At 59.1% G+C, this 23,793-nt stretch overlaps 1 protein-coding gene across 3 annotated transcripts in view; it reads right to left on the bottom strand.

The window, feature by feature from the left end:
• The window catches only part of GABRA1 (gamma-aminobutyric acid type A receptor subunit alpha1), a 43,262-nt gene that overhangs the window by 6,359 nt on the left and 13,110 nt on the right, over positions 1-23,793 (bottom strand). For all 3 annotated transcript variants that reach the window (XM_060197059.1, XM_060197060.1, XM_060197061.1), the window contains 5 exons: positions 14,381-14,448; positions 9,547-9,767; positions 9,032-9,114; positions 7,710-7,853; positions 5,026-5,178 (listed from right to left, as the gene is read on the bottom strand). In XM_060197059.1, the coding sequence (XP_060053042.1) occupies positions 5,026-5,178; positions 7,710-7,853; positions 9,032-9,114; positions 9,547-9,767; positions 14,381-14,448 (669 nt within the window). The remainder of the gene's footprint in view (positions 1-5,025; positions 5,179-7,709; positions 7,854-9,031; positions 9,115-9,546; positions 9,768-14,380; positions 14,449-23,793) is intronic.

Below are 23,793 nucleotides of genomic sequence, written 5' to 3'. Positions count from 1 at the left end.
CTGAGGGGGAGGAGCAGCCTGAGGTTGAGGAGCAGCCTGAGGGAGAGGAGGAGCCTGAGGGGGAGGAGCAGCCTGAGGTTGAGGAGCAGCCTGAGGGGGAGGAGCAGCCTGAGGTTGAGGAGCAGCCTGAGGGAGAGGAGGAGCCTGAGGGGGAGGAGCAGCCTGAGGTTGAGGAGCAGCCTGAGGGGGAGGAGCAGCCTTAGGGGGAGGAGCAGCCTGAGGGGGGGAGAAGCCTGAGGGTGAGGAGGAGCCTGAGGGTGAGGAGCAGCATGAGAGGGAGAGCAGCCTGAGGGGGAGAAGCAGCCTCAGGGGGAGGAACAATCTGAGGGGGAGGAGGAACCTGAGGGAGACGAGCAGCCTGAGCCTGAGGAAGAGCCTGAGGGTGCATCTGAGGGGGCTCTGTGTGCCCGCGGCCTGCATCTGAGGGGGCTCTGTGTGCCCGTGGCCTGCATCTGAGGGGGCTCTGTGTCCCAGCGGCCTGCATCTGAGGGGGCTCTGTGTGCCCGCGGCCTGCATCTGAGGGGGCTCTGTGTGCCCACGGCCTGCATCTGAGGGGGCTCTGTGTGCCCACAGCCTGCATCTGAGGGGGCTCTGTGTGCCCGCAGCCTGCATCTGAGGGAGCTCTGTCCCAGCGGCCTGCATCTGAGGGGGCTCTGTGTGCCCGCGGCCTGCATCTGAGGGGGCTCTGTGTGCCCGAAGCCTACATCTGAGGGGGCTCTGTGTGCCCCGCGGCCTGCATCTGACGGGGCTCTGTGTGCCAGTGGCCTGCATCTGAGGGGGCTCTGTCCCAGCGGCCTGCATCTGAGGGGGCTGTGTGCCCGCGGCCTGCATCTGAGGGAGCTCTGTCCCAGTGGCCTGCATCTGAGGGGGCTCTGTGTGCCCGCGGCCTGCATCTGAGGGGGCTCTGTGTCCCAGTGGCCTGCATCTGAGGGGGCTCTGTGTCCCAGTGGCCTGCATCTGAGGGGGCTCTGTGTGCCCACGGCCTGCATCTGAGGGGGCTCTGTGTGCCCGTGGCCTGCATCTGAGGGGGCTCTGTCCCAGCGGCCTGCATCTGAGGGGGCTGTGTGCCCGCGGCCTGCATCTGAGGGGGCTCTGTGTGCCCGAAGCCTGCATCTGAGGGGGCTCTGTGTGCCCCGCAGCCTGCATCTGAGGGGGCTCTGTGTGCCCGCGGCCTGCATCTGAGGGGGCTCTGTGTGCCCGTGGCCTGCATCTGAGGGGGCTCTGTCCCAGCGGCCTGCATCTGAGGGGGCTGTGTGCCCGCGGCCTGCATCTGAGGGAGCTCTGTCCCAGTGGCCTGCATCTGAGGGGGCTCTGTGTGCCCGCGGCCTGCATCTGAAGGGGCTCTGTGTGCCCGCGGCCTGCATCTGAGGGGGCTCTGTGTGCCCGCAGCCTGCATTTGAGGGGGCTCTGTGTCCCAGTGGCCTGCATCTGAGGGGGCTCTGTCCCTGCGGCCTGCATCTGAGGGGGCTGTGTGCCCGCGGCCTGCATCTGAGGGGGCTCTGTGTCCCAGTGGCCTGCATCTGAGGGGGCTCTTTCCCGCAGCCTGCATCTGAGGGGGCTCTGTGTGCCCGCGGCCTGCATCTGAGGGGGCTCTGTCCCAGCGGCCTGCATCTAAGGGGGCTGTGTGCCCGCGGCCTGCATCTGAGGGAGCTCTGTGTCAGTGGCCTGCATCTGAGGGGGCTCTGTGTGCCCGCGGCCTGCATCTGAGGGGGCTCTGTGTCCCAGTGGCCTGCATCTGAGGGGGCTCTGTGTCCCAGTGGCCTGCATCTGAGGGGGCTCTGTCCCTGCGGCCTGCATCTGAGGGGACTGTGTGCCCGCGGCCTGCATCTGAGGGGGCTCTGTGTGCCCGCGGCCTGCATCTGAGGGGGCTCTGTGTCCCAGCGGCCTGCATCTGAGGGGGCTCTGTGTGCCCGCGGCCTGCATCTGAGGGGGCTCTGTGTCCCAGTGGCCTGCATCTGAGGGGGCTCTGTGTCCCAGTGGCCTGCATCTGAGGGGGCTCTGTCCCTGCGGCCTGCATCTGAGGGGACTGTGTGCCCGCGGCCTGCATCTGAGGGGGCTCTGTGTGCCCGCGGCCTGCATCTGAGGGGGCTCTGTGTCCCAGCGGCCTGCATCTGAGGGGGCTCTGTGTGCCCGCGGCCTGCATCTGAGGGGGCTCTGTGTGCCCGTGGCCTGCATCTGAGGGGGCTCTGTGTGCCCGCGGCCTGCATCTGAGGGGGCTCTGTGTCCCAGTGGCCTGCATCTGAGGGGGCTCTGTCCCAGTGGCCTGCATCTGAGGAGGCTGTGTGCCCGCGGCCTGCATCTGAGGGGGCTCTGTGTGCCCACGGCCTGCATCTGAGGGGGCTCTGTGTGCCCGCGGCCTGCATCTGAGGGGGCTCTGTGTGCCCGTGGCCTGCATCTGAGGGGGCTCTGTCCCAGCGGCCTGCATCTGAGGGGGCTGTGTGCCCGCGGCCTGCATCTGAGGGGGCTCTGTGTGCCCGAAGCCTGCATCTGAGGGGGCTCTGTGTGCCCCGCAGCCTGCATCTGAGGGGGCTCTGTGTGCCCGCGGCCTGCATCTGAGGGGGCTCTGTGTGCCCGTGGCCTGCATCTGAGGGGGCTCTGTGTGCCCACGGCCTGCATCTGAGGGGGCTGTGTGCCCGCGGCCTGCATCTGAGGGAGCTCTGTCCCAGTGGCCTGCATCTGAGGGGGCTCTGTGTGCCCGCGGTCTGCATCTGAAGGGGCTCTGTGTGCCCGCGGCCTGCATCTGAGGGGGCTCTGTGTGCCCGCAGCCTGCATTTGAGGGGGCTCTGTGTCCCAGTGGCCTGCATCTGAGGGGGCTCTGTCCCTGCGGCCTGCATCTGAGGGGGCTGTGTGCCCGCGGCCTGCATCTGAGGGGGCTCTGTGTCCCAGTGGCCTGCATCTGAGGGGGCTCTGTCCCGCGGCCTGCATCTGAGGGGGCTCTGTGTGCCCGCGGCCTGCATCTGAGTGGGCTCTGTGTCCCAGTGGCCTGCATCTGAGGGGGCTCTGTGTGCCCACGGCCTGCATCTGACGGGGCTCTGTGTGCCCGTGGCCTGCATCTGAGGGGGCTCTGTGTCCCAGTGGCCTGCATCTGAGGGGGCTCTGTCCCTGCGGCCTGCATCTGAGGGCTCTGTGTGCCCGCAGCCTGCATCTGAGGGAGCTCTGTCCCAGCGGCCTGCATCTGAGGGGGCTCTGTGTGCCCGAAGCCTACATCTGAGGGGGCTCTGTGTGCCCCGCGGCCTGCATCTGAGGGGGCTCTGTGTGCCCGTGGCCTGCATCTGAGGGGCCTCTGTCCCAGCGGCCTGCATCTGAGGGGGCTGTGTGCCCGCGGCCTGCATCTGAGGGAGCTCTGTCCCAGTGGCCTGCATCTGAGCGGGCTCTGTGTGCCCGCGGCCTGCATCTGAGGGGGCTCTGTGTGCCCGCAGCCTGCATCTGAGGGGGCTCTGTGTGCCCGCGGCCTGCATCTGAGGGGGCTCTGTGTGCCCGTGGCCTGCATCTGAGGGGGCTCTGTCCCAGCGGCCTGCATCTGAGGGGGCTGTGTGCCCGCGGCCTGCATCTGAGGGGGCTCTGTGTGCCCGCGGCCTGCATCTGAGGGGGCTCTGTGTGCTCGCGGCTTGCATCTGAGGGGGCTCCTGTCCCAGTGGCCTGCATCTGAGGGGGCTCTCTGTGCCCGCGGCCTGCATCTGAGGGGGCTCTGTGTCCCAGTGGCCTGCATCTGAGGGGACTCTGTCCCAGCGGCCTGCATCTGAGGGGGCTGTGTGCCCGCGGCCTGCATCTGAGGGGGCTCTGTGTGCCCGCGGCCTGCATCTGAGGGAGCTCTGTCCCAGCGGCCTGCATCTGAGAGGGCTCTGTGTGCCCGCGGCCTGCATCTGAGGGGGCTCTGTGTGCCCGCAGCCTGCATCTGAGGGGCTCTGTGTGCCCGCGGCCTGCATCTGAGGGGGCTCTGTTTCCCAGCGGCCTGCATCTGAGGGGGCTCTGTGTGCCCGCGGCCTGCATCTGAGGGGGCTCTGTGTGCCAGTGGCCTGCATCTGAGGGGGCTCTGTCCCAGCGGCCTGCATCTGAGGGGACTGTGTGCCCGCGGCCTGCATCTGAGGGAGCTCTGTCCCAGCGGCCTGCATCTGAGGGGGCTCTGTGGGCCCGCAGCCTGCATCTGAGGGGCTCTGTGTGCCCGCGGCCTGCATCTGAGGGTGCTCTGTTTCCCAGCGGCCTGCATCTGAGGGGGCTCTGTGTGCCCGCGGCCTGCATCTGAGGGGGCTCTGTGTGCCAGTGGCCTGCATCTGAGGGGGCTCTGTCCCAGCGGCCTGCATCTGAGGGGACTGTGTGCCCGCGGCCTGCATCTGAGAGAGCTCTGTCCCAGTGGCCTGCATCTGACGGGGCTGTGTGCCCGTTGCCTGCATCTGAGGGGGCTCTGTGTCCCAGTGGCCTGCATCTGAGGGGGCTGTGTGCCAGTGGCCTGCATCTGAGGGGGCTCTGTGTGCCCGCGGCCTGCATCTGAGAGGGCTCTGTGTGCCCGCGGCCTGCATCTGAGGGGGCTCTGTGTCCCAGTGGCCTGCATCTGAGGGGGCTGTGTGCCCGCGGCCTGCCTCTGAGGGGGCTCTGTGTGCCCGCGGCCTGCATCTGAGGGGGCTCTGTGTGCCCGCGGCCTGCATCTGAGCGGGCTCTGTGTGCCCGCGGCCTGCATCTGAGGGGGCTCTGTGTGCCCGCGGCCTGCATCTGAGGGGGCTCTTTGTGCCTGTGGCCTGCATCTGAGGGGGCTATGTGTGCCTGCAGCCTGCATCTGAGGGGGCTCTGTGTGCCCGTGTCCTGCATCTGAGGGGGCTCTGTGTGCCCGCGGCCTGCATCTGAGGGGCTCTGTGTGCCCGCAGCCCCACCCATTTCTCTCCTGAAGTATCCTAACTAGTGTCCTCTCATCCTTGCTCACCCCACAGTCGGCTGCCTCAAACACGCAGCCAGCAGACACCCAGTCAGGCAGCCTCTCCCCTGGCCCCCAGCAAGACAAGCTGTCCTCATGTGACCCCTGGCACCACTCACCAAAGACGGTCCTGGCTGGCACAGACTCCCTGTTGAGCCAGAAGGAGACCTGGGAGAGGATGACGGTCATGATGCAGGGCAGGTAGGTCTGGATGACAAAGTATCCGATCTTCCTCTTGAGGTGAAAGTGGGTGGTCATCACCACATACTCGCCTGGGGCAACAGAGGGGCAGCTGAGTCCCCCGGGCTCCCCCAGAGGTTGTGGACAGCCATTGTCCCTGCTCTGCCCGGCCCATCCAGCCCACCTGTAGACACGACCAGGGCCCATGTGCAGGGCGACCTCAGTGACCAGGACAGGGACGTGCAGGAGCCCATGCCGGGCACCAGGTGGTCAACAGTCTCCCATGAATCCATGCCCTGGTGACTGAGGACCTGAATGCTCATTCACAGGCACCAAAACATGTCCAGTGTGTCTCAGCTGACCTCCCCGTCACTCAAGACCAGCTCCTGGCATGTCCCTGCCTTCTGTCCACATGAGTGGACCTGAGCTGGACGTGGCCCCGGGCATGAAGCGGGCTCTACAGAGAGCGGGGTCGTGGTCACCTGAAGCCCCTCCTCTGCGCTCGGTGCCTCTGCTCCTCTCACACCTGTGAGCTGTGGTCACTCCCGACCGTGACCCTCCTGAACCTGGGACATGACTGTGCTGCCCCCGTGACCGGCCGCCTCAGTTTCCACATAAATCTTGCTGTTTGCCAGCTCCCTCTGTGCCCCTCGAGCACTGGAGACCCAGCCAGTCACACTGCCCTGCCATCCAGACACGCCTGCTGCCAGGCTGGGATCTGCTGACGGCCCGTCCACGGCGGTTCTACGTTACTAGGCCCCTCACCGGAGTCCTCACTCAAAAGGACCCACACTGTGAACCCCGTTCATTTTCTGGGCACTCCCTGACTTCTCCAAAGTCGCCTGAGATAAATCAGTGATTCAAATCTGAGAGAAGGTGCAGCGTCTCCTCTGGACTCGGGGACCTGGTGTGGACAGTCACCTCAGCCCTCCTGCGCAGCACTGCCCCCACACCGTCACCCCCAGGGCCTATAGAATGTCGCCGGCACCTCGCCCCAGGACTCCAGCACTGAGCGGCTTCCACTTAGTGCACAGCCCGGCCATGGAGACCACAGAGCAAGGACTGAGGGACCATCCACTCTGTAAACTACAGCCTCAACAAAAGGAGAAAGAGCAAAGGTCCAGATGTTTTAACACCATTGCTCTAAAGGTATGAAAATCCGAGAACTTCCAGGTCCACTGTCCTGCCAGACCCAGGGCACCATCCCCAGCTCCACTGTCCTGACAGACGCAGAACACCATCCCCAGCTCCACTGTCCTGACAGACCCAGGGCACCATCCCCAGCTCCACTGTCCTGACAGACCCAGGGCAGAATCCCCAGCTCCCCTGTCCTGACAGATCCAGGGCACCATCCCCAGCTCCACTGTCCTGAGAGACCCAGGGCACCATCCCCAGCTCCACTGTCCTGACAGACGCAGGACACCATCCCCAGCTCCACTGTCCTGACAGACCCAGGGCACCATCCCCAGCTCCCCTGTCCTGACAGACCCAGGGCACCATCCCCAGCTCCACTGTCCTGACAGACCCAGGGCACCATCCCCAGCTCCCCTGTCCTGACAGATGCAGGGCACCATCCCCAGCTCCACTGTCCTGACGGACCCAGGGCACCATCCCCAGCTCCCCTGTCCTGACAGATGCAGGGCACCATCCCCAGCTCCACTGTCCTGACAGACCCAGGGCAGAATCCCCAGCTCCCCTGTCCTGACAGACCCAGGGCACCATCCCCAGCTCCACTGTCCTGACAGACCCAGGGCACCATCCCCAGCTCCACTGTCCTGACAGACCCAGGGCACCGTCCCCAGCTCCACTGCCTGACAGACCCAGGGCACTGTCCCCAGCTCCACTGCCTGACAGACCCAGGGCACCATCCCCAGCTCCACTGTCCTGACAGACCCAGGGCACCGTCCCCAGCTCCACTGTCCTGACAGACCCAGGGCACCATCCCCAGCTCCACTGTCCTGACAGACCCAGGGCACCATCCCCAGCTCCACTGTCCTGACAGACCCAGGGCACCGTCCCCAGCTCCACTGCCTGACAGACCCAGGGCACCGTCCCCAGCTCCACTGCCTGACAGACCCAGGGCACCATCCCCAGCTCCACTGTCCTGACAGACCCAGGGCACCATCCCCAGCTCCCCTGTCCTGACAGATGCAGGGCACCATCCCCAGCTCCACTGTCCTGACGGACCCAGGGCACCATCCCCAGCTCCCCTGTCCTGACAGATGCAGGGCACCATCCCCAGCTCCACTGTCCTGACAGACCCAGGGCAGAATCCCCAGCTCCACTGTCCTGACAGACCCAGGGAACCATCCCCAGCTCCATAGTCCTGAGAGACCCAGGGCACCATCCCCAGCTAAACTTCCTGACAGACCCAGGGCACCATCCCCAGCTCCACTGCCTGACAGACCCAGGGCACCATCCCCAGCTTCACTGTCCTGACAGACCCAGGGCACCCTCCCCAGCTAAACTGTCCTGACAGAACCAGGGAACCATCCCCAGCTCTACTGCCTGACAGACCCAGGGCACTGTCCCCAGGGTCCACTGCCCACTGAGTGGCTTTATCTCCCCACAACCCTGGGAAACCTGCCGGGACCTGTCCCTGCGCATGGAAGAGGGTACTCACCTGTGCTGGACTGCACGATACCAGAGTCCACCGTCTGTCCAAGCAGATCATACTGGTTCAGGCGGGACCCATCCTCTGCTACTACCACGGATCGTGCGGGCTCCCGGGTCCACTCATAAACCACCTCCGCTCGAGTGTAAGCATCTAGGAGGGGCAGAGAACAGCCTGGGTGAGCCTGCATGGCATCTCCTCCCTGAGATGGGAGGGAAGGCCAGCAGAGGGGGCCAGCTCCTGGGCTGGTCAGAGAGACACAGAGCCTCCTGTGAGGGCAGCCACCCTCACCTTCAAAGTCACTGTCTCTGCAGGGGCAGCAGGAGCAGCCTAGCAGAGCAGCCTGTGTTCAAGGAGACAAGGCCATGAGGGCATGCACGCATGGAGAGGCAGGGGTCAGCCGCACATGAGAGGGGACGCCCAGGCCACTGACGAAGAGACCCAGGCCAAGCACTTCCACACCACCCTCAGGCTATCACTGTGTCCACCCTGCTGACGACTCCCAGGACAGCACTGTGTCCACCCTGCTCACTGCTCCCAGGACAGCACTGGGTCCACCCTGCTCACTGCCCCCAGGACAGCACTGGGTCCACCCTGCTCACTGCTCCCAGGACACCACGGGGTCCACCCTGCTCACTGCTCCCAGGACAGCACTGGGTCCACCCTGCTGACCGCTCCCAGGACAGCACTGGCTCCACCCTGCTCACTGCTCCCAGGACAGCACTGGCTCCACCCTGCTCACTGCTCCCAGGACAACACTGGCTCCACCCTGCTCACTGCTCCCAGGACAGCACTGGGTCCACCCTGCTGACTGCTCCCAGGACAGCACTGGCTCCACCCTGCTCACTGCTCCCAGGACAGCACTGGTGTCCACCCTGCTGACTGCTCCCAGGACAACACTGGGTCCACCCTGCTGACTGCTCCCAGGACAGCACTGTGTCCACCCTGCTGACTGCTCCCAGGACAGCACTGGTGTCCAGTCTGCTGACTGCTCTCAGGACACCACTGGGTTCACCCTGCTGACTGCTTCCAGGACAGCACTGGGTCCACCCTGCTGACTGCTCTCAGGACAGCATTGGTGTCCTGTCTGCTGACTGCTCCCAGAACAGCATTGGGTCCACCCTGCTGACTGCTCCCAGGACAGCACTGGTGTCCAGTCTGCTTACCTTTCCTTATGTCCCAGTATTTGGGTTTGGAGTGTCCCCCAGTGTCTGAGCCCTCAGCCAGTTGTGTCTCCCTGTGTCTAAGCCTGGCTGAGGTAAAGGGGTCACTGCTGGCATTGGCTGCAACTCCAGCCTCTGCATTCCAGAGAAGATGGAAAGGGCACTCACAGCTCCCAAACTTGAGTGGGCAGGCATGGGCATCCATGGGGAAGTCCTCCAGGTGCATGGGGCACTCTGCTCTCACTGTCAGCCTGGCAAGGGAGAGGGCAGAGGAGATGGGGTTAGGGCACAGCACAGACTGCAGGCACCCTTGGCCTCACAGCCAGCAGAGGATCCCAACAGTGGCTGAGGACTTTGTGCACATGGCACCTTCCTCCATGGCAGAACCACTCTGCCCAGTCCACAGGCCACCCGCCACCCGCCACATCCAGCATGCTGCCCTCAGTGCCCTTCATGCCAAAGAAGCAGCTGGGTGGTCTGATAGCCAAGTGCTAGCACAGCTGCAGGAACATCTGGGAATAGTTGTCTCCTAGACAGCACTTAACCCTCTGGAGGTAGAAACCACCGCACATGTCTTTAACAAAACTCAAAACCTTGCCTCCTTGTTCCTTCATGGAAGCCCCATGGAATTCCCCTTATGGTGGAGAGCAGGCAGGGCACTGCCTGGCACTGGGGACACGCACCTCATGGTGTAAAGCAGGGTCCCGTCCTCCGTGATACGCAGCAGCTTGTTGGGCATTGTCATATTGTGGGCCACCGACTTCTTCCCATTGTGGAAAAAGGTGTCAGGTGTCCAGATCTTGCTGGCCATGAGGTTGTTCAGCCGCAGGACCGTCATGGGCCCCTTAAACTTGAGTCGCTCATCCTTCCAACTTTGACGGAAGAAGACGTCAATAGTATATTCCTAGGCAGTTTGGAAAGGGCAGAGCTCACCGTCAGCCAGAGCTAGAGGGCTCTTCACAGGCTGGTACTGGGACCATGGTGGTATTGTTACTGCTGGAAATGTCTACAATGCTTGCAGGACTTCCTGTCAGAAAGATTTTGCCAAAAGTCTCCTTGCATCTGAGAGAGGAAAAACACATCCAGCCCCACCCCTTCAGCACACCAGGCCCAGAGAGGTGTCAGCAGTGTGACACTCAAGCTGCAGGCAGACCCACGGACAATGTCCCTTCTGGAGTGTGAGGAGTCATGGTGGAGACAGCCCCATGGACAGTGTCCCTCCTGGAGTGTGTGGACACACCTTATGGTGTGGACCATAAAGTGGAGGTAGCCCTAAGGACAGTGTCCCTCCTGGAGTGTGAGCACTCATGGTGGAGGCAGCCCCACAGGACAGTGTCCCTCCTGGTGTGTGAGGACTCATGGTGGAGGCAGCCCCACAGGACACTGTCCCTCCTGGAGTGTGGGGGACTCATGGTAGAGGTAGCCCCACAGGACAGTGTCCCTCCTGGTGTGTGAGGACTCATGGTGGAGACAACCCCACATGACAGTGTCCCTCCTGGAGTGTGGGGACTCATGGTGGAGGTAGCCCCACAGGACAGTGTCCCTCCTGGTGTGTGAGGACTCATGGTAGAGACAGCCCCATGGACAGTGTCCCTCCTGGAGTGTGAAGACTCATGGTGGAGGCAGCCCCACAGGACACTGTCCCTCCTGGAGTGTGAGGACTCATGGTGGAGGCAGTCCCACAGGACAGTGTCCCTCCTAGAGTGTGAGGACTCATGGTGGAGGCAGCCCCACAGGACAGTGTCCCTCCTGGAGTGTGAGGACTCATGGTGGAGGCAGTCCCACAGGACAGTGTCCCTCCTGGAGTGTGAGGACTCATGGTGGAGGCAGCCCCACAGGACACTGTCCCTCCTGGAGTGTGAAGACTCATGGTGGAGGCAGCCCCACAGGACAGTGTCCCTCCTGGAGTGTGAGGACTCATGGTGGAGGCAGTCCCACAGGACAGTGTCCCTCCTGGAGTGTGAAGACTCATGGTGGAGGCAGCCCCACAGGACAGTGTCCCTCCTGGAGTGTGGGGACTCATGGTGGAGGCAGTCCCACAGGACAGTGTCCCTCCTGGAGTGTGGGGACTCATGGTGGAGGCAGTCCCACAGGACAGTGTCCCTCCTGGAGTGTGGGGACTCATGGTGGAGGCAGCCCCACAGTACAGTGTCCCTCCTGGAGTGTGAGGACTCATGGTGGAGGCAGCCCCACAGGACAGTGTCCCTCCTGGAGTGCTTATCTGAATAGACAGGCACTCCTGTGATGGTATCATTGGCCACCATCTCCTCTGAACACAGGGCACCTTAAAACACAGCCCTGGCCACACAGACATCAGACTGGGGCGAGAGAGTTAGAGATAGTCATCCCCTCAGCCTTCACACTTGGTGACTCTGACTGAAAAGAAGCCCACCTGAAGCACTAGTGGCTGACACCTCCTTTTGGGTGTGTGAAACAAGGCTTATGCCTGAAAGTTCCCCCCTCTTCCCTCCGTCTGAGCTGACGGGGGAAAGGGTCAGAGGCCATCCTTTGTGAGCTTTCTCAGCATCTGATTGCTGGCTGGCGGTGGTCTTCTGGGTGTTCTCCTCAGCCCATTGTGGTGCTCAGTGCTGGCCAAGTTGGTGACAGTGGTGGACAGGGTCACGTGTATCTCTGCTGGCGAGAGGGGTACCTTGTTTGCAAACTGAGCATCCGATGAGATGTGCCAGAGTTTGTGACAGTGAGAAATGTTCCAGGAACTGTTTGTGGGCATCAGTCTTCATTCCAGCAGAAGAAATAATCAGGCATTCAGATGAGGAGAACATGGGACTGCGGATGGGCATAGGTGACAGGGTGGCTGGGCCGTCCTAACAATATGTGTGATCTCCCTATTGAGGTGAGAGGAACCCCTCCTCAGGAGCCAGCCACACTCTGCCCTGTGAGGGCTTGGCTCAAGGCTGGCCAGGGTGGCCATTACACTGCAGTCTCCATGGACTGAGATCGAGTGGTCTGGCCCTGCCAAGGCAACCACAAGTTGATACAGCAACACTAAGAGCTGATTTTTAAGTCAGTAATTCAGCATGGGCCAGAAGTGATGGAATAAATATCTAGTGAAGCTTGGAGAAAAAAGAAGGCTCCCTACTCTAGGGAAAGCCAGTACTCCAGAGATGAGTGACCCCACCTGCCATGGCTCTGACTGGTGCATGAGGGAGAAGGGCTCTGGACTGGCAGCTGGGTATTTCTGTCAGAGCTCAGCCCCCTAGGAATATGTGGACTGATTGTCATTAGTGGCTTTTGAAACAAGTAAGGCCATCACACCATTTTTTTCTATTCTAGATGAAGCCAGACTTCTCAGGAGCTGGGGTCCCTCAAGAGGATGACCAGGCTCACATTGGGGGCGTACACACTGCAGCCATGGGTGACACAGGGTGGCTGGGTATCAGGTGCCTGAGGGGGCTGGTCAGACCTCACTGTCCCAGGGCCCCACCCAAGGAGGCTGCTCAGACCTCACTGTCCCAGGGACTGGCCTGAAGGGATGGCCAGACCTTTCCAATGGCCCAGGCCTGCATACACTCCACACTGCTCTTGATCCTCTCATTCGTGGAGCTTTCCTTAGTGCTCCTCCCTGTCTGGAGCATGGCTTTGTCACCACAGCCCCCCATTTGGGGTTGTCACCCTGCCCTCTGTGAAGCCTCTGGAGCCTGAGGCTCTCCCCACTGGCCCACCACCCCAGTGTGAGACATGCACCTGGTAAGCCAGGTGCAGTGTCACTTATCACTAGCACATGGGCATGGCAGGGGCTCATGGGCCTGGTGACTGCAGGTCCCGACTATGTAAGCACCCAGTGTCCAGCAGCAGGGGTTGGGAGGAAAGACAGCTCTGTCCTCTGAGATGCAGGACGGTCCTTCATCTCCAAGAGGGTGGTGACTCAGGTCCTCCTGCTCTTCTGCCCAAGGGTAAAGGGTTTCCTGGGCTCCTCAGATCATGGCTCATATGCGCCAGAAACTCAGTGCCTGCCAGAGGGTCTTCAGGACAGCTGTGGGTGTTGTGTGGGAAGCACAGTGCTGGGTGCTGGGTGCTGGGTGTTGGGTGTTGTGCTGGGAGCATAGTGCTGAGTGCTGTGTGGTGAGCACAGTGCTGGGTGCTCTCTGTCCCTCTGTCTGGACACTCCGTTGCAGTGTCCCTGGTGCCAGCAGTTTAGTTGCAGTTAGTCTTTCTTGTAGCCCAGTGGACAGGAAGTATAGTGGCCATTCCACATGTCCAGAGGACAGGAAATACAGAGGCCGGTCCACATGTCCAGAGAGCAAGAAATGCAGGGGCCTGTCCAAATGTCCAGAGAGCAGGAAATGCAGAGGCCTGTCCACATGTCCAGAGGGCAGGAAGTACAGTGGCCATTGCACATGTCCAGAGAGCAGGAAATGCAGAGGCCTGTTCACATATCCAGAGGACAGGAAGTGCAGTGGCCAGTCCACAAGCCCCAGCTCCTGAAGGGCGCAGAGGCCCTGGATTCTCATGTGACTCAGTCTGCACCCTGAAATCCTGGCCATCAGTGTGTGGAGTACACATGTCCCCATGTCCCCAGCATGGCTGTAGGGACTGAACCCAAATAAGACTCCACAAAGCCGAGGCCTACGGGGGCAGAGGCCATGACATATTCAGTCAGCGAGCAGTGAGGGAAGCAGAACGCTGATTTGCCGGCAAATTAATTTGTGAAACCTGCCTCCATTGAGCACCTGGGCCATGGTCTGGGCCTCGTGGAGACAGAAGGTGTGAGGGCACCAGGCCACGCACCAGGCTCGGGACAGTGTGCATCCCCTCTGCTCCCACTTCCAGAGGGCAGACCGGGCTCAGCCCTGGGGCATGTGGCACCCCAGCCCCATGGCGGGAGTCATCCTAGAGTGTGTGTGGGAGTCAGTGAGACAGGCTCTGGCCAGGCTCATCCCCACATGAAACCCAGTAAATGGGTCTGAGGGGTGCTCTGAATTCCTGCACCCCAGGGATGCTGGCCTCAGCAGACACCTCTGTTGTCAGGATACAGAAAAGTTGAGCCAAGGTGCATTCGGAGGCGCCACGAGCCCTGCAGCCTCACACCAGCAACCCCGCCCCCGACATGTGTGTGCTGCACTGCATGCCCTCTATCTGGGCAGCGGGAGGTGAGACGAGGCGGCCACACCCTAGCCCCTGGAGGCACTGCTGGGTCTTCTGCAGTGAGGCTGAGTGTCTCCCACTGGACGGTCTCGCTGGGACTCGCTCTAATTTTGGCCAGCACCTCCTCCATCTCCCCGCTCATGTCCCCTTTTCACCAGTCACAGTTCAGAAAGCACTGCAGGCGACTGTCCCTGCGCAGAGCACTCTGCCAGACCGGCTCCTGTTCCCGCTAGGAGAGCTGACTAGGACACCTGCCGCGGCCACCTCCGGCTGGGGAGGAGGGGATGCAGTGGGGCGGGGGAGAGGTGGCAAAGGGTCCTGTCGGCGCTGCCCACCCACAGCCCCCATGCCGCCTCTCTTCCAGTGTTACATCTCAGAGCACCCCAAGGGTGACCCCAGGGTGTCACTCACCATGTCATGGTCAGACACAGGCCCGAAGCTGGTGACAAAGATGTCTGTCTTCACCTCCGTCACTCGCTCTGTAAGGCAGAAACAGAAGAGTGAGGCCCAGGGGAGCTCAGCAGCTGGTCCCTCCAGGCACCCTGGGCCCTCATGGTGCCCCGCTGTCCACCATGGTCATCTCAGAGTGGGGCCCACAGAGGTGCTCAAGTAGGAAGCGAGTCCTGGGCACCAGCCCAGCAAGCAGACTGGAGGCCACTGAGGGAGCACCAGGCTCTCCACAGGGCTGTCCATCCCCACCAGGCTCTCCACAGGACCATCCCTCCCCACCAGGCTCTCCACAGGACCATCCCTCCCCACCAGGCTCTCCACAGGACCATCCCTCCCCACCAGGCTCTCCACAGGACCATCCCTCCCCACCAGGCTCTCCACAGGACCATCCCTCCCCACCAGGCTCTCCACAGGGCTGTCCCCACCAGGCTTTCCTACAGGGCAGTGATGGTTCTCCACAGGGCCATCCACACTAGGCTTTCCACAGGGCCATCCCCACAAGAATCTCCACAGGGCCCTGTCTCCATCAGGCTCTCCACAGGGCCATCCCCACCAGGCTTTCCCACAGGGCAGTGATGGTTGTCTACAGGGCCATCACCACCAGGCTCTCCCACAGGGCCATCCACATCAGGCTCTCCACAGGGCCGACCCCACCAGGCTCTGAACAAGGCCGTCACCACCAGGCTCTCCCACAGAGCCATCCACACACCAGGCTCTTCACAGGGCCGTCCCCACCAGGCTCTGAACAAGGCTGTCCCCACCAGGCTTTCCACAGGGCCATCCCCGCCAGAATCTCCACAGGGCCATCTGTCTCCACCAGGCTTTCCACAGGGATGTCCCCACCAGGCTCTCCACAGAGCCAGCCCCAGCAGGCTCTCCACAAGGCTATCCCCACCAAGCTTTTCCACAGGGCCATCCCCACCAGGGTCTCCCACAGGGCTGTCCCTACCAGCATCTCCACAAGGCTGTCCCCACCAGGCTCTCCACAGGGCAGTGACAGCTCTCCACAGGGTCTTCCCAGCCAGGTTCTCCCACAGGGCCGACCCCACCAGCCTCTCCACAGGGCCGTCCCCACCAGCCTCTCCTGCAGCACCAGGCTCTCCACAGGGCAATCTCCACCAGGCTCTCCTACAGCACCAGGCCCTCCATATTCTGTGTAGATGTTTTGGCACAGCATGGATGCTGCTGAGGGGGCCTCCTGGTGTGCAGACACCCTGGGGTAGGGGGGCACCTGGCAGGGTGGCAGGTGCTGTTAACTTCTGGGGGACCCCAGGGCCTCTTCTGAATGATTGTCGCCTTGCGCTCGGTCCTAACTGGATTACCCACATTGCTCCCTGGGAAAAACCTGGCAGCCCAAATAAATCTCCAGTTCTGAGGTGAGAACATATTAAAGCTCAGAAAGTCCATTTAATAGGCCCCAATTTGGCCTGAACCTGACTGCATTTTCTCGTCCTCAGGTAGCATATATGTCAACCCATAAAATGAATTTATTGTATTTTGGTGACAATTCCGCACAGACCTTCCAGGGAAATGCAGCCTCTCACAATAAAAAATAAAAATAACAATAAAAAAGCTACTTGCCAAACATGAAACAATTCGTTAGGAGATGAGAATGAAAGTTGACTTGTAATTTTCAGCCTGGGCCTAGCCCCTAAACTGCTCATTTCTGTGCTCTGGGGCATGTCGTCTGGCAAGGGCCTGAGAAGCCCAGGAGAGGGCTCGCAGCTCAGCCACTCACTGCAGAAGGTGAGCGTCAGTGAGGTGGAGCCTGTGCTGCCATCAGGCAGCTTATAGGCCTCCACTGTGAGCCTCAGGGGGTAAGCAGTGGTGAGGTGAGGTGTAATGAGGTATGGTGAGCCATGGTGAGCTGTGGTGAGCTGAGCAGTGGTGAGGTGAGGTGAGGTGTAATGAATATGGTGAGCCATGGTGAGCTGTGGTGAGCTGAGGTGAGCAGTGGTGAGGTGAGTTGATGTGTAATGAGGTATGGTGAACCATGGTAAGCTGTGGTGAGCTGAGGTGAGCAGTGGTGAGGTGAGGTGAGGTGTAATGAGGTATGGTGAGTCATGGTAAGCTGTGGTGAGCTGAGGTGAGCTGAGGTGAGCTGTGGTGAGCTGAGGTGAGGTGTAATGAGGTATGGTGAGCCATGGTGAGCTGTGGTGAGCTGAGGTGATCAGGGGGTGATCTAAGGTGAGAAGTGGTGAGCAGTGGTGAGCTGAGGTGAGGTGTAATGTGGTATGATGAGCCATGGTGAGCTGTGGTGAGCTGTGGTAAGCTGAGGTGAGCAGGGGGTGATCTAAGGTGAGCAGTGGTAAGGTGAGGTGAGGTGAGGTGTAATGAGGTATGGTGAGCCATGGTGAGCTGTTGTGAGCTGTGGTGAACAGTGGTGAGGTATGGTGAACCATGGTGAGCTGTGGTGAGCTGAGGTGAGCAGGGGGTGATCTAAGGTGAGCAGTGGTGAGCCTCAGGGGGTAAGCAGTGGTGAGGTGAGGTGATGTGATGTATAATGAGGTATGGTGGGCCATGGTGAGCTGAGGTGAGCAGTGATGAGGTGAGGTGAGGTGAGGTGAGGTGAGGTGAGGTGTAATGAGTTATGGTGAGCCATGGTGAGCTGTGGTGAGCTGAGGTGAGCAGTGGTGAGGTGAATTAAGGTGTAATGAGGTATGGTGAGCCATGGTAAGCTGTAATGAGCTGAGGTGAGCAGTGGTGAGGTGAAGTGAGGTATAATGAGGTATGGTGAGTCATGGTGAGCTGTGGTGAGCTAAGGTGAGCAGGGGGTGATCTAAGGTGAGCAGTGGTGAGGTGAGGTGAGGTGTAATGAGGTATGGTGAGCCATGGTGAGCTGTGGTGAGCTGAGGTGAGCAGTGGTGAGGTGAAGTGAGGTATAATGAGGTATGGTGAGACATGGTGAGCTGTAGTGAGTTAAAGTGAGCAGGGGGTGATCTAAGGTGAGCAGTGCTGAAGTGAGGTGAGGTGTAATGAGGTATGGTGAGCCATGGTGAGCTGTAGTGAGCTGAGGTGAGCAGTGGTGAGGTGAAGTGAGGTATGGTGAGACATGGTGAGCTGTGGTGAGTTAAAGTGAGCAGGGGGTGATCTAAGGTGAGCAGTGCTGAGGTGAGGTGAGGTGTAATGAGGTATGGTGAGCCATGGTGAGCTGTGATGAGCTGAGGTGAGCAGTGGTGAGCTGAGGTGAGGTGTAATGAGGTATGGTGAGCCATGGTGAGCTGTGGTGAGCTGAGGTGAGCAGTGGTGAGCTGAGGTGAGGTGTAATGAGGTATGGTGAGCCATGGTGAGCCATGGTGAGCCGAGGTGAGCTGAGTTGAGCTGAGGTGAATTGAGGTGAGCTACAGTGAGCTGAAGTGAGCTTTAGTGAGGTGACGTGAACTATGGTTAGCTGTGGTGAGCTGAGCTGAGGTGAGCTGTGGCGAGCTCAGGTGAGCAGTGGTGAGGTGAGGTAAACTGAAGTGAGCTTAGGTGAGGTGAGCTGTGGTGAGCTATGAGGAGTGGGTCTCAGCTGAGGGCGCCCTCCTGCTCATCCCTTCCATCAGCCCTGGCCCGAAGTCCCTTTCTGCCATGCACTCTCCCCTCTGTTTACTGGCTGACTCTCAGTTCAACCATCTGTGATTTCTTAAGGCTCCTTTAGAAGCTCTCACTTTATTGGGATGTCAGGACTAGCTTCTCGGTAAAGAACAAGATGTGTGGTTACAGAGGGTAGCCTGTCGCACAGAGGAGGCTGAGATGGGCTGACACCTGCCCTGAGAAATGTCTCCGTGATGACAACAAGCCTGGAATCAGCATTCCCTCACAAGATGGGGCTGGAGCTGACAGAGGACAGAGATAACCTCAGTTCCTAGTGGAGTTTGCTCTCTGCTCAGCCCTTCAGCCTCTCCCTCTTAGTGTCCATCCCTTGGCCTGTTGGCTTTCATGGTGTGTGTCTCCAGGTGGGAACTACAGAGACCGGGGCAGCAGAGAGGGACATGCATCCTGAGCTCCCCAGGACCAGATAGCCCTTTTCCTCAAAACATTTTCCACAGGTTAACGTCTTGTGATTAAAACACCTTAGACTGTGTGACCAAGGATTAAAACCTGAGCTTTCTTTCCATGCAAATCTTAAAGTAGATGCCCCAGCCACGGCCCCGCTGGGTTGTGCTCCTCTGCTTCAGAGTTTAGGCTCTCTCTACGGGGCTCTGAGACTCACAGAACCCAGTGGCATCTGCGGGTTACAGCCATGTTTTCTGCTTTTAAACAAGTGTTTACATATTTTGGATGGAGATGGATGAAAATAAGAAAGGAGGGAGAGGGGGAGAGAGAGACAGCTACAACTCTGCTTCACCACTTGAGAAGATCCCCTGCAGGTGGGGCTGGGACTCGAGCCACGGTCCTTATGAATGGGAACCTGTGTGCCTATCCAGGTGACCACAGCCCAGCCCCGGGCTTCCTGCTTTCACTCCCAGCCTGGGGTTTGTGCTAGGAATCCATCCCCTCCCAGCTCCTGTCCCTGCTCTGCTGGGCACACAGGGTCTCTGCACTTTGGGTAACTCCCATGCCTGCTGCTGTGAACAGGGCTGGCCACGCGCCTGGTCACCCGCACGCAGGACTCTGCCTCACAGGGGAGCACACGCCTGGTCACCCGCACCCAGGACTCTGCCTCAGAGGGGAGCACAGGCCTGGTCACCCGCACCCAGAACTCTGCCTCAGAGGGGAGCACAGGCCTGGTCACCCACACGCAGGACTCTGCCTCAGAGGGGACCACGCGCCTGGTCACCCGCACCCAGGACTCTGCCTCACAGGGAAGCACATGCCTGGTCACCCGCACCCAGGACTCTGCCTCAGAGAGGAGCACATGCCTGGTCACCCGCACCCAGAACTCTGCCTCAGAGAGGAGCACATGCCTGGTCACCCGCACCCAGAACTCTGCCTCACAGGGGAGCACATGCCTGGTCACCCGCACCCAGGACTCTGCCTCAGAGGGGAGCACATGCCTGGTCACCCGCACCCAGAACTCTGCCTCACAGGGGAGCACATGCCTGGTCACCCGCACCCAGGACTCTGCCTCAGAGGGGGCCACGCGCCTGGTCACCCACACGCAGGACTCTGCCTCAGAGGGGAGCACACGCCTGGTCACCCACACGCAGGACTCTGCCTCAGAGGGGAGCACACGCCTGGTCACCCACACGCAGGACTCTGCCTCAAAGGGGAGCACATGCCTGGTCACCCGCACGCAGGACTCTGCCTCAGAGGGGAGCATGGGCCTGGTCACCTGCTGTTATGGTGCCCCTGCAGGTAGAAGTTCACCTTGCTGAAACACTGCTCAGAAGCCAGGGGGTTCAGGTGGTAGCGCAGCGGGTTAAGCGCATGTGGCGCCAAGCACAAGGACCGGCACAAGGATCCCGGTTCGAGCCCCCGGCTCCCCACCTGCAGGGGAGTCGCTTCCCAGGTGGTGAAGCAGGTTTGCGGGTGTCTGTCTTTCTCTCCCCCTCTCTGTCTTCCCCCCCTCTCTCCATTTCTCTCTGTCCTGTCCAACAACGACATCATCAATAACAACAACAATAATAACCACAACAATAAAACAAGGGCAACAAACGGGGAAATAAATCCTATGAGCACAGCACACCCTTCACAGTGCAATGGACGCCATCACCTCATCTGCTTGTCTGGGAATTCCTTTCTGAAACATCACCCCCACCCACAATCAGATGAAATGAAATGAAATGAAAATAACTTCCATAGAAAGGACACCTCAGAGTGGTCACACAGCAGCAGGGCAGTGGGCCCCACCCACAGGCTGAGGGGCACAAGGACGTGGGGAACCATTTTTATTACTATTTTAAAATGAGGCTTGGTTCTGAAATTAAAAAATAAAACACTATACACGCTTTAGGTGAAGTGTGAGGTCATAGTACACTATATTGTTTATAAAAATACATAAGGAGCTGCGTGGTGGTGCACATGCTTGTGCGTGCATGTTACAGTGCACAAGGACCCAGGTTCAAGTCCCTGGTCCCCACCTGCAGAGGGAAAACCTTTCTGGTGATGAAGCAGGGCTGCAGGTGTCTGACCCTCCTTCTCTATCCCCCCTTCCTCTCAATTTCTAAGTGTTTCTATTCAATAAATAAAGATAATTTAAAAAAATAAAAAAGAGAAGAAATCCAGTCACTAAAACATAAGTGGGGGTAGATAGCATAGTGGTTATGCAAAGAAATCCTCATTCCTGAGACTCAGAAGTCCCAGGTTCAATCCCCTGTACCACCATAAACTGGAGCTGCTCAGTGCTTAGTAATAAAAACAAATTTTAATAATAATAATATAGTACTTTGGGAAATTCATAGACTATACAAAACTGCACATGGGGTTGGTGGCAGCGCACCTGGTTAAGCACACATCGTACAGAGTGCAAGCACCCACACAAGGATACGAGTTTGAGACTCAGGATCCTCACCTGCAGGGGGGACACTTCACAAGTGGTGAAGCAGGTCTGCTGGTGTCTCTCCCCCTTTCTACCTCCCCCTCCTCTCTCAATTTCTCTCTGTCTTATCCAGTCAAAAAAATTGGAAAAAATAGCCTCCTGAAGCAGTGGGTCCATAGTGCTGGCGCTGAGCCCCAGAGATAACCCTGGAGAAGATGAAAGAAATAAAGCCTGCGTATTCCCCAGCCTTCCACCCTCCACACAAGTTCACCGTCGCCATCGTGACTTGTTTCCCACGCTCCTGTCCCCACATAGCTCTTCTCCCCTCACCCATGCACCAGAACGGCCCACACCAGAAGGTTGTGGGAATGTGTCACTCCATGGGACAGCTCGCTCGGACATGAGTAGCTCTGGGCACCAGCACCCTGAGCCGTGGCCCACTCCGGCCCTCCCTCACAGTGCCACCAGAATTCACATGCATGTGCATGTGCCATGCCCGGTGATCGCACAGGAAGAAGCCAAGACACTCAGGGGCTTCACACATTCAACTGAAAACCACAGCCTTGGCAGAAGAGGAACATGATGGAAGCCTGTACGTGACGTCAGGAAAGTCAGAATCAATGAAAACAACTCTTGGAAGAAAAGTTCTAAGAGCAACAAAACCCATGAAAGTCTTTGGGGGAGAGGCTGCCTGGGCTATCGTGCAGCTTAGTGCTTGTACAGCCCTGCCACCACTTCCTGGGGCCATAGCATTTGTCTTTAGTCCAGAGAGGTGAAAGGCAGAAAAGTCAACAGGGAGAGGAGAGACACCCGCAGCTCTGCTTAGCACTATGACACTTCACCTGCGAGGGGACCAGGGACTTGAACCCAGACCTTTACAGATGGTGGCATCTGCACACACCAGCATGCCTGCAACACCCAGCCCCCACAATAATCCTTTTTTTCTTCTAATTTCAGAATCTCTTTACTGAAGGGAAGCTGATTTATAGGGTTATTTTCACAGACAGATTTCCCCAAGACAGATGTCAGTGCACCTCACCCCCCATTCCAACTAGGAGTAGAGCTCCTATCACATAAAATCACATGAAAACATATTTAGAAAACCTGGCAATAAAAAATTGATATACTAGGGTCAGGAGGTAGCTCACCTGGTTAAGTGCACTCGTTACCAAGAACAAGGCCCAGTTTCAAGCCCCCTCTCCATCTGCAGGAGGGGAGCTTCCTGAACAGTCCCCACCATTGTGGGGAGTATTCTTAATGGTCTATGTAAAAATGTCAGTAAGTTATTTTAAACCAGTATAAGTGTAAACAGGCACGCAAGGTTTCAAGGGAAAAGTGTGCTGTGAAGTTAAGTGAGCTAGGATGGTGGTGATGGCAGTGGTGGTGGTGATGATAGTGATGGTGGTGGTGGTGGTGGTGATGGCAGTGGTGGTGGATATGGAAGTGGTGATAATGGTTATGGTGATGGTGGTGGTGGTGGTGGTGGTGGTGACTGTGGTGGTTATGGTGGTGATGATAGTAGTGGTGATAATGGTTATGGTTATGGTGATGATGGTAGTGGTGGTGGTGGTGACTGTGGTGGTGATGATGGTGGTGGTGATAATAGTTATGCTTATGGTGATGATGGTAATGGTGGTGGTGATGGTGGTGGTGGTGATGATGGTGTTGGTGGTGATAGTGGTGATGGTGGTGGTGGTGGTGGTGATGGTGGTGATGATGGTGGTGGTGGTGGTGGTGATGGTAGTGATGGTGGTGGTGGTGGTGGTGGTGGTGGTGGTGGTGGTGGTGGTGGTGGTGGTGTGATGGTAATTGTGGTGGTGGTGGTGGTGGTGATGGTGATGGTGATGATGGTGATGGTGGTGGTGGTGATGATGGTGATGGTGGTGGTGATGGTGGTGATAGTGATCATGGTGATGGTGGTAGTGATGATGGTGATGGTGGTTGTGATGATGGTGGTGGTGGTGGTGATGATGATGATGATGGTGATGGTGGTGGTAGTGATTGTGGTGGTGATGGTGATGATGGTTATATTGGTGGTGATGATGGTCATGGTGGTGGTGATGATGGTGATGGTGGTGATGGTGGTGGTGATGGTGATGATGGTGATGGTGGTGATAGTGATGGTGATGTTGGTAGTGATAATGGTGATGGTGGTGATGGTGATGATGGTGGTGGTGGTGGTAGTGGTGGTGGTGGTGGTGATGGTGATGGTGGTGATGATGGTGATGGTGATGGTGATGATGGTGATGATGGTGGTGATAGTGGTGATGATGGTGATGGTGATGGTGGTGATGATGATGATGGTGATGGTGATGGTGGTGATGATGGTGATGGTGATGGTGGTGATGATGGTGATGGTGATGGTGGTGATGATGGTGATGATGGTGGTGATAGTGGTGGTGGTGATGATGATGGTGTTGGTGGTGGTGGTGATGGTAATGATGGTGATGGTGATGATAGTGGTTATGGTGATGGTGGTGGTGGTGATGGTGGTGATGGTGATGGTGATGGTGGTGATGGTGGTGGGGGGGTGGTAGTTACTATCTGAGAGAATTCCAAAATGCCATGGTGGTGCAGACCATGCCAGTGCTCAGTCAAAGTCAGCCATTACCCAGGGGTCTTTAGCACGTGCTCTAGAGATGCACAGATGCTGAGCATGGAGCACATGTGCACACGCCTGTGCTGCACCCTGTGTGCCAGCTGACACAAGTGCTTTGGCACGGCGTTTAGTGAGGCAGCAGTGCAGTGCCGGCCGTCAGCCCAGTGTGGATGCGGCCTGTCCTGGAGCAAGGTGCACCAGAGGCCCTGCCCTGCGGGGCATCAGCCTGTGCAGTGCAGTGTGAAGGGTGCCTGTGGGGACACCACCTCGTCAGCTGATGCCCAGCGCTCACTCGCTCACTCTGCATGTGCCAGGTACAAGCAGATGCTGTCTTCAGTCAGAGACGGTCACTGCAAGCAAAGGCGCAAGTCC

Source organism: Erinaceus europaeus, chromosome 9, assembly GCF_950295315.1.
Source record: "Erinaceus europaeus chromosome 9, mEriEur2.1, whole genome shotgun sequence".
Classification (NCBI taxonomy): domain Eukaryota; kingdom Metazoa; phylum Chordata; class Mammalia; order Eulipotyphla; family Erinaceidae; genus Erinaceus; species Erinaceus europaeus.
The sequence above is the reverse complement of the archived record's forward strand: the minus strand, read 5'-3'. Positions and strand labels throughout refer to the sequence as shown.